Source organism: Dipteris shenzhenensis, chromosome 30 (genome assembly GCF_047967505.1).
Source record: "Dipteris shenzhenensis isolate YYH24624 ecotype China chromosome 30, Dip_SZ_1.0, whole genome shotgun sequence".
NCBI classification, from domain to species: domain Eukaryota; kingdom Viridiplantae; phylum Streptophyta; class Polypodiopsida; order Gleicheniales; family Dipteridaceae; genus Dipteris; species Dipteris shenzhenensis.
This window is the reverse complement of record NC_141625.1, coordinates 42,727,259-42,737,857: the sequence shown is the minus strand read 5'-3', so window position 1 is coordinate 42,737,857 and position 10,599 is coordinate 42,727,259. Positions and strand designations below refer to the sequence as shown.

Here is a 10,599-nt window from a genome sequence, read left to right as displayed (position 1 = left end):
CATTGAAACTAGCTCTACAAAAAACAATAGAAAGAGGAAGATTAAAGATCTTGAGGCCTAAGCAGGAAGCTCCCACCCTTCATCTCCACATCTCCTTTGCCTTTTTCATGCACCATCCTGACTACATATCCTTAGTGCTTCCCAATTCGCATGTTACCTCATCGAATTTTCATCCAATTCCTCTGATTTCATCGCTCTCTCGTCTAATCTATGTTGTCACACTGCTCGACAAATCGAGGGTCATTGTTGGCTTGGGTGTAGCCATTTTTAGTGAGGTTCAAGGACTTTTCTCTATATAGGTATCTTGCATGACTCATAACTTATGCATTGCTCAATGGAATTTGGCAAACTTTATCTTCAAGTTGTAGTACACATTCAAAATTCAACATGAGAGCAAAAAATTATGGAATAAGAAATTGAAATGTGATCTTTAAAGCATTACAAGTGCTATGTTGCATGTGAAGCATGCATCCTAAAGACTATAGGATATAGCAATTTATTCTAAAACATCAAAATTTTGTTCTGTACATACATGCAACCAAGTAATCATTATAAAGTACACTACATGAGCTTCTCCTTAACCCAAGGACACACCTAAATGAGATCATTATGCATGGGCTAATGGGCCTCCAATGTTGTGCTAAAGTGATGCATACCCATTTGAGGGCACGCTCTATAACTTTATTTTGATTTGTTTAAAACCAAAACGGATTGAAAATTTGGAATCCAAACTATTGGGACTAGTACATGGTAGTCTTAAAACATTGATAGTTGTTGGTATTGGTATCTAGATTCACCCTAAAATGGAAGAAGTTGGAAAAGTGCAATTTGTGCATGTGCAAAGATATTTTAATAAATCCAACACTATTCACAATTTTGAATTGTTCTTTTTCCATGCACTTGCTTGCTATATGGCTCATAAGCATGCCAAAGGTCATTACATCATTTAATAATACAAAGCATTAAACCTGATAGCGTGCCCTTTGGCCTATTTGTGTTTTGAAGCATTTTAGGCCACATTGCACTTGTTTGGGATATCCAAGTCTGCTGACGTGTATCACCGAAGGGGGGAAAAATTGGTAGCTAAAATTTCACTACTCCCATAAATTTTGAATTTCACACCTCTCGCCCATCAAATCTTGGAAGATTAAGTACCTGCAACCTACCCCCACCCTGCAATCCACATGCATCTTGACGTGACCTTGCACAGACTTAGGTTTGCCATTGTCTTCTTTCGAGTAAGTTGTCTTCTATTCTTTGCTTGCCTCACCAGCTAGCTTCTTTGGGTCTATTCTGGACTGATTATGGCCATGGCATCAATGGCAACATGCAGCTTGCCATGGCTTGCAAGAGAAGCAGACAGAGGATGCGAGACAGGAAAGCCAAAAAGCCAGGTTAAGGCACAAGGAACAGAGTGCAGGTTGAGGAAAGTGCTGGCACAGTATCGAATCGGCAATGGAAGACACTTTTGCAACATCTGCGAAAGGAGAAACAATGAGAAGAAAGAAGACTCCTTGCAGAGCAGCAATAAGAAGCCGTTGCAGATGCACACATTTGATCATTGCCATTGGAGCAAAGAACACGAGCTGTGGTGTCATGATTGGTGGGAGCATTTGAGGCAGCAACATCAGACCATTCAAGTGATTATACCAGTCTCGAGTCTTCACAAGCTTTAGCTTGCACCCTAAAGTTTATAGAGTAACAACCCTACCAACACCTCGGGAGATGCACGCCCAAGAGGCGATGCTCTCTAACTTGAGAAACGGCCTACAAAAAGTGAAATGGGTGCACAGCTTAGATCAACTAGCTACAAAGAGAGTGACATTAGCTATGTTGGTGTCTATTGAAACAAAGAAGAAATGGCTTGGGTGCACAGTGTCAAAGATGTTGTCAATTAGGACCAACGTGGCTCCAACGGTTGAATGTAGAGTAGAAGCAATGCACGATCATCCTGATCTGAGAAGTCTGTGGGCTTCAACAGAACACAAGAAAAGGAGAGACAACCTAAGTGCGGAAGTCATTGCTACAGTGACGACGTTTTGGCACAAAAATACACAAGTTTCTCCAAATAGAAAGGACATATATAAGAAGCGGATGAGATGCAAGGTGTTTGAGGAGCACATGATACACATGCTAGATACAATGCATGTCAGTGGTGCCTAAACCAGCCTGGTGGTTGTTTGTGATTGAGCTTTAGGATAGTTTACTTGTTTCATTTCTTAAACCAGGCTTGGACTAAATGTGATTGTCCTAAACTAGCCCGGTGGTTCGAACATCATGCAACCGTAGGCTGGTTTAGCTCAATCGCTAGTTATGTGATTGTCTTGAACGAGCGTGATTGAATAGACATTAGTTGTTGTCTAGCTTGGTGGCATGGCTGAGCAAAAATTAACAGCAATATACTTCGCAATATATTGTTATTTTACTAAACCATCCTAGTGGTTGGAACATCATGCAACCGTAGCTGCTTCAACTCAATCACCAGTTATGTGATATGTCCTGAACCAGTGTGGTTGAACAGACATTAGTTATTGACCAGCCTGGTGGTTGAAATTATTGGATTCTTAGTACTTAAATTCATTAAATTTAATTTCCTACTATTCGGGTCATATACCACTGTTAAATTGTGGAATTAAGAAATGAAAAGCAATATATTGTTATTTTTTAAATGTGATTTCCTAAACCAGCCCAGTGGTTGGATCATGCAACCGTAGGTTGGTTCAGCTCAATCACTACTTATGTGATTGTCCTGAACCAGTGGTGAACAGACATTAGTTGTTGCCCAACCTAGTGGCATAGTTGAGCATAAATTAATAGTAATATATTTCGTAATATATTGTTATTTTACTAAACCAGCCTGGTGGTTGGAACATCATGCAACCATGGCTGCTTTAGCTCAATCACCAATTATGTGATATGTCCTGAACCAGCGTGGTTGAATAGACATTAGTTATTGACCAACCCGGTGGTTGAAATTATTGTGTTTCTTAGTACTTAAATTTATTAAATTTAATTTCTTGCTATTCGGGTCATATACCATTGTTAAATTGTGAAATTCAAAAATGAAAAGCAATATATTGTTATTTTCTAATGGTGAAATTCAGAAATGGAAAGCAATATACTTGTTATTGTCTAATATGTGAAGTGGTCAGACCATCAGGCTAAACCATCCCGGTCATTGAAATTGTGACAATATCCTAAACCATCCCGGTGGTTGAAATTGTAACTATCCTAAATGTGTCCTAAACCAGCGCGGTGATTGAAATTGTGACTGTCCTAAACTAGGGCGGTGGTTGAAAATTGTTTTGCTTCATTATATACTTTAATTAGACTGTGTTTTGTATTCTTTTAGTAGTAGCAAAAAGGGGGCTCATTGTTCTGTTGTTCCTGCATGTTGGGTCAGCAAACGGAGTTGTATCTCAAGTTTGTGGATCAGAATCCGGACATTTCAATTGGGCAGAGGAGCTTTGAGCATTGTAAGCCCTGATACATCAGGAAACTCAAAGACAGGAATGTTTGTTGTTGCAAAATCCACATAGACTTTGAGCACGGCTTACAATACTGAACATAGCGCTGCTGAGGCTAACACATCGATTTTGATGGATGAAGAAGCGCTCTCCAAATATTTGAGCACTCGTTGCACACTCCAAATCGAATGTTGCCCTTCCAACCTAAGAATCGAAGGGACAAAAGTGCAAAATCATTGCATCGTCTTTCGGATATCGACGTTCACAGCTGCTCTGCCATTCCCAACGTAGCTTCGGCCTGTATTTACTCGGAGACTCAATGGCGGTGCTCCTTTTGAGCTAATTTGGTTCTACCACCAGACATTCTTGATCATGGTTGAGGAGGGAGGGCTAAATCGGAAGATGGCGAAGGGCTCTCAACGACTTACAATACTGAACATAGCACTACTGAGGCTAACACGTCGATTCTGATGGATGAAGAAGCGCTCTCCAAATTTTTGAGCACTCATTGCGCACTCCATAAATAATGTTGACCTTCCAACCTAAGAATCGAAGGGACAAAAATGCACAATCATTGCATCGCCTTTCGGATATCGATGTTCACAGCTGCTCTGCCATTCCCAACGTAGCTTCGGCCTGTATTTGCTCGGAGACTTGATGGCGGTGCTCCTTTTGAGTTAATTTGGTTCTATCGCTAGACATTCTTGATCAGGGTTGAGGAGGGAGGGCCAAACCGGAAGATGGCGAAGGGCTCTTGACGGCTTACAATACTGAACATAGCGTTGTTGAGGCCAGGTGAGGTTTCTCTCGGTGCAGACTGCACTCTTTCACCATCGTCAAATGCACAAAAAGCAACGTGCATTGTCGCAATTGCCAGCAGATAGGCACCTGAGATCTTATTTTACAATTGAAAGGACCGCAAAATACTTGAAAGGGCGATCATCGTTTACAAATTGAGACTTGCCTTAGATCGCTCGATGATCCATGCAGCTTGAAGTTGCTCAACGAACTACCAAGGACGATGAAGCTGCTTAACAATCCACTCGTACTTTCTCTGGTCCAGCAAGATCACCGCATGGAAGGCAAGACGGAAAGCATCAAGAGGAATCATGATGGAAAGTCCAGCACTTTCTTGTAACGAAGGGGAGGCGAGTTCGTTCTTTTCTTGTGTATGTAATCTTGTAACAAAAGGGAGGTGAGAGCGGAGGAGAGGAACCCAAAGTGCGTGGAGAGAAGCATTTTTTGTAGGCGAGTGTGCAGGAAGAGAGATAAATCAACGCAGTAATGTGGTGATTGAAGGGCATCGCATTTCCTGTTACATTGCACAAGCTTTCTGAAAACTTGTAGTCTCGCATTTCCTATTACATTGCGCAAGCTTTTGGAAAACTTGTAGTCTCGCAAGAGAGTGCGGCTACCCTTGAGAACCAGTGGAGCCGGTCTCTAACTTGTGGTAGAGTGTAAAGTCTCCTCCAACACCATGGGAATTTGGAAAGCTCCACTAAAAAAACGTATTAGTACTAAAACATAATGGACGTATAACGTTCATAATCTCCTTGATCATCATTTTCATTTTCAACATTAAACAGACCCCTTCCGCCATAGCCAAGAGCTTGCCCTCGTCTCCTCAACTTGGCCCTTGCTGACCTCGATCGCCCATCTGCCTCACTCATTTTTCTCGAACGAAAGAACCATAATCTTACTTTTCATGGAAGAACCTGCCTTTGCCGCCCTTGGCGATCCCGAGCTCCGTCCCTTCCTCTGCATTCCGCCTCTTCGAATCGTGGTTCCCCCAGGCATCCATCCGTCTCTGCCCCCCTCATTTAATCCGCAGAATCCTTTCAATGGCTTTCGTCCGGACATGTCCAGCCCCAGCATGGGTTTTGATCCCAACCTCAAGGCTGGCAGATCCAAATCGTCTGCAGTACGTGATTATCCTGTTGGATGTGGTCGGAATGGCGGTCTGAAAGATCCAGATCTTGGAAGGCCAGAGACGCAGCAAGGAAATGCATCTGCCGGAGAATGTGAGGGGTCGAAATCAAGGGTTGGAAAGCAGACCAAAGCCAGTGAACCAGGCTCTCCCTCTCGTGATCGAAAACGCACTCGCAAGGCTTCCAGTGATATGGATACCAAAAGACCGAGGCGGCCAGCAGGGCGTCCTCCACCTGCAGAAGCAGCTCCTAATACAAGGTCTGCTCGTACATCCGTCACGCATACGCTCCGATACTACCACGCCGTGTGGCGAAACTTGCTCCTCGAAGAAGAAATGAAAGGTAAGGACTCTGGGAAGGGCAGCAGGCCCGACTTGCACGCAGGGAGTATTATAAATCTGAAGGGTCTGTCCGTCAATCGAAGTGGGAAGGTGACCGGGCCGGTTCCGGGGGTGGAAGTCGGAGATCAATTCTACTTCAGGATGGAGATTTGCTGTATCGGAATGCATGGCCCGATACAAGGTGGAATTGAGTACTTCACAACGAAGGAGAGCCGATGGGACGTACCGGTTGCGACGAGCATCATTTCCGCAGGGGAATACGATGATCGAGATGACGGTGAAGAGCTGATATACACCGGTCAAGGTGGGAAAAGCGCTCTGGACAGCAAGCCCAATGAGGATCAAAAGCTGGAAAGGGGTAATCTTGCAATGGAAGGTAGCAGGAAGCATCAGGTACCGGTGCGAGTTATTCGGGGCATCAAGGATGCTGCGAGCCCCTCTGGCAAGGTCTACACTTACGATGGGCTCTACTTTGTTGACCAGTGCTGGTCTGAGAAGAGCAAATTCGGGTTCCAGGAGTTCAAGTTCAGGCTCCGAAGGTTGCCCGGACAGCCAGAGCTTGGATCGGCTGTCATCAAGCTGTCTAACCATCTGAAAATCAGGCCTGCCACGCGAAACGGAGTGCGCATGGCGGACTTGTCCAATGGAAGAGAAACTCTCCCCATCTACGTGGTGAACACTGTTGATGATCAGGCTAGACCGGCTGGTTTCGAGTATTCCACCAGCCTGCATTACCCCGATGGGACTCTCCAGCAATTTGGTCATTGCGAAGGTTGTGATTGCACAGGCGTGTGTAGTGCATCCCAGAAGTGCTCATGCTTCTCACTGAATCACAATGTGCTCGCGTATCTAAACAGTGGAGTTCTGGTGAAAGAGAGGGGTTTGATTTACGAATGTGGGAGTAGCTGTAAGTGTTCGTTCAGCTGTAGAAACAGAGTGACGCAAAGGGGAAGGAATTTCCGATTGGAGGTTTTCAAGACAGAGGACAGGGGATGGGGATTGAGGTCCTGGGACACCATTCCTGCAGGGAGCTTCGTCTGCGAGTACACGGGCAAGGTCCTCCATAGCCTGCACTCTTTGCATACCAAGGAGTATGTTATGAATGTTAACAAATTGTCTCAAAATGACCCCCCATGGGGAGACGTGTCCAGGATTCTTGAGAGCCAGGTCTCACAAGCATCTTGCGGTTTGTCAAGACCGGAGCTCATCATTGACTCCAGCGAAATCGGAAATGTAGCACGGTTTATCAATCATAGTTGCTCTCCAAATCTCCTCTTACAGTGCGTTCTGCAGAATCATGAGCATGCAAAACGCCCCTTGGCTATGCTTTTTGCCATGGATAATATTCCTCCCTTCAGGGAATTGACAATCGACTACGGTTCACACTCATCTACCTCTGAACTCCAATCGCAGGGCAACGTGTGTCTCTGCAGATCTGCAGATTGCAGAGGCAAATTTTATCACTGAATTTAGTAATGAGGCTGCATCAGGCGGTTTCCTTAAGGTGTGAAGCAATCACAACTGAATGTTCCCAGCCGCAAAAGCTGTAATTAATGCTGTAGGAGATAGCTGAGTGTAAAGAAAACATGGTGTCATTTTGGGCTTCTTGCAAGTACGTATTTTGAAGTAGACTTGTATGCTGTGGACAATTAAGTCTGTGTAGTGGTATCAACATCCAGAATAACGCCTAAAATTCATAAACAGTTACATGACGAGTGTGAGCAAGAAAGGATATACATTGGCAGACACTGAATGCTTTGTAAAATGAAAATTATGAATAGAGTTCTGCAGGAGTGAATGTTGGTTCGTACGTAACAGAATGTTACCATACTTTTGGATGTAAAATGTGGAGCCTAGGGAGTGTCATGTTGCGGGGAAATAGCATTAAAAGAAAGCTGGTTCTGAAAGAGAGATTGTTGAAGACAAACAAGTTAAGCAGCACTACCAGTGTGTCTTGGTAATACCAACGTGGATTGGTAGCTGTTGTGAGGGGGGCTATGGCTTCAAGGGTTTTATTTTTATAAACATCTGAAGGAGACCAGGTATATATGTGTGGAAATAATCTTGCAATTGAGGAACCGTTAGTGCATTATTCAATTTAAAGTCTATACACAGGTTATTTAGGACTGATGTACAAGCTTTTGTTTGTGAGTCTTCAGGTAGTCTAAATGTGGGGTTCAGGTGATTGCATGCCAAGGATGGCAGTGTTATGTCTTGATGGAAGTAAATGTTGAATGAACCAGTGAAGGAATAATATGCAGAAATATACAGCCTCTTTTAAACGCATTGCTTTGTGAGGGTGCTTTTTGGTGCATGCTATGAAGGCCAAGTACAGATGCATGTCTTAAGTTAAAAGCATCTGCTGAATGAATCATATTAAAAGGACTGGACTGCATCCTAACCCAATAAATTCTCTCTTATGGATTTTCTCTTCTTGTGAAGGAAATATCACGTCTAAGCTTTACAGCTTCACTCATTAAGTTTCAGTGTGCCATATTACTACATAGAGCTGGTCGGTGTAGTCTAAGGTGTATGCTGTTTCTACCTCTATTTTTTCAAATCTGCAGGTTCCACAATTTTGGACGGATAGCTGGAGTCTTCAGCATACCTTGATAAGCCTTCTCTGTGGTTGAATGAACACTAAGATTTTTTATACATTGAGTCTTGAGGAGTCGTATACCGTGTAGACTAATCACAGACTGCTGGATTGGAAGGTCAAAGTATTTTCATGTTATTGTGGAACCTGCTCATTAATTCTTTGAATGAGAAGGTTCCACAATCTCGGACAAATAGATGGAGTCTTCAATATGCATTGAAAAGCCTTCTCTGTGGTTGAAAGAACACTAAAATTCTTTATGCAAGACCTGAGGAGGCATATACAAGGGTGTATGACTAAGCACAGGCTGCTGAAGTTCTTGGAAGCTCACAGTATTTTCATGTTTTGTGGCTAGCATTTGTGTGATAGAAAGGAGCCCTATAAAGTTGTGTTGTAATGGCAAGCTGTGAGCGAGATCTGGCGTTGGCATTAACAAAGAGGGCTAGGTGTATAGGTGATCTTCAATGCATTGGGGTTTGCAGTTAAATAAGTTGCAAACGGGCATCCTCGATGCTTAAAAGCATCAATAAACTGGTTGTCAATTGTCCTGCACAGATACTGTATGTAAGTATGAACCCGTGCGTGCGCACATGACCAGTAATGGTAATGAGATAACATGAAGTGAGCTGGCAAAAGTGACTGGATGCCTGCATGAATATATATATATATCCAAACGTATACACAAATCAGCTGTGGAGGTTAGGAGGTGCGTATCATGAATGCTTGCATGTATCCAAGGAAGCTGAAGAAAAAGCAAAGAGGGCGATGCCCATGCATGCATGTGTGCACCCTGCGGAAGAAAATCCTTGTTGTCGTCTTCTTGGAGGTGCCATCATATCATACAGCTTTCAATAAATTACAAAACACACACACACACACACACACCCCACATGCACACATGTATGTGCCTTTGTGGAAGAAAACTTTAGTTGTCTTGTTGGCGGTGCCACCATATCATACGGCTTTTAATAAACAACAGAACTCGTGTTATGTTTGTCTATATTTTCCTCAATTTTTGAGAGATCTTTCGTATCTTTGATTACATGCTACTATCTATTGTTACAGCTTACAGTAAGTTGCCTTTGTGCTCATGTTTGAGAGAGGGAGAGAGAGGTTTAAAAGATTTAAAAAGCTCCAATAGTGCAATTCAGAGCTCAAGTCAAGTGCAAGAGAGAGATAGAAACACAATGTGCATGTGTGTGTGTAAGAAAATCCTTGTTGTCTTATTCTTGGAGGTGCTATCATATCATACAACTTTCAATAAATTACAACACACACACACACACACACACACACACACACACACACACACACACCACATGCACACACATGTATGTGCCTTTGTGGAAGAAAATTTTAGTTGTCTTGTTGGCAATGCCACCATATCATACGGCTTTTAATAAACAACAGAACTCATGTGTTATGTTAGTCTATATTTTCCTCAATTTTTGAGAGATCTTTCATATCTTTGATTACATGCTACTATCTATTGTCACAGCTTACAGTAAGTTGCCTTTGTGCTCACGTTTGAGAGGGAGAGAGAGGTTTAAAAGATTTAAAAAGATAAGACTCCAATAGTGCAATTCAAAGCTCAAGTCAAGTTTAAGAGATAGAACACACAATGTGTTGTGTGTGCACGTGCACGTGCATGTGTTCCTATGTCTTGCCTTGACATGATCTCATATATGAATTGCACTTGGAGTCAATCCTCTCTCTCTCTCTCTCTCCCCTCCCCCCCCCCCCGTCCCCTCTCCCTCCCCACACCCTTATTCTCAAACGTGAGCACAAAGGCAACTTCGAATTGTGACAATAGATAGTACTATGTAAATCAAAGAAACGAAAGCTGAAAATTTGAGGAAAACACAAATTAACATAATATACGAGTCATATGATATGATGGCACCACCAACAAGATTAAAAATTTTCTTTCATAAGAAACATGGTAACCATGTCACACAAGAAGCATGGTGATCATATCCCAAGAAGCACATCTAATCAATTTCTTTTTCATTTGTTGGATGGTTCTTGCAAACTTGTGGTGTAATGCTTCATCTTAGCATTGCAATTGCCCAAAGCATTGCTTATTACATTTTCATACTTGAAATATAGTGGATGTCCTTGAATGATATGCTCATACCTAGGGTTTTTTGAATTATTTTGAATTGTACGCTCTAAAGATTGGCTAAAGTGTTGATTCGGTAATCATGTGTTCCATGTCCATCAAATGGTAGAGGAGATATATCAATGATTAGGAGTTGAATTTGGCC

At 42.7% G+C, this 10,599-nt stretch overlaps 1 protein-coding gene across 1 annotated transcript; it reads left to right on the top strand.

The window, feature by feature from the left end:
• The first annotated feature begins 5,076 nt into the window (after positions 1-5,076).
• On the top strand, positions 5,077-7,474 carry LOC147882158 (histone-lysine N-methyltransferase family member SUVH9-like). The gene has a single exon (XM_087402094.1). The coding sequence runs from the start codon at positions 5,173-5,175 to the stop codon at positions 7,201-7,203; it is 2,031 nt and encodes a 676-aa protein (XP_087258220.1). The 5' UTR covers positions 5,077-5,172; the 3' UTR covers positions 7,204-7,474.
• Positions 7,475-10,599: the final 3,125 nt, after the last annotated feature.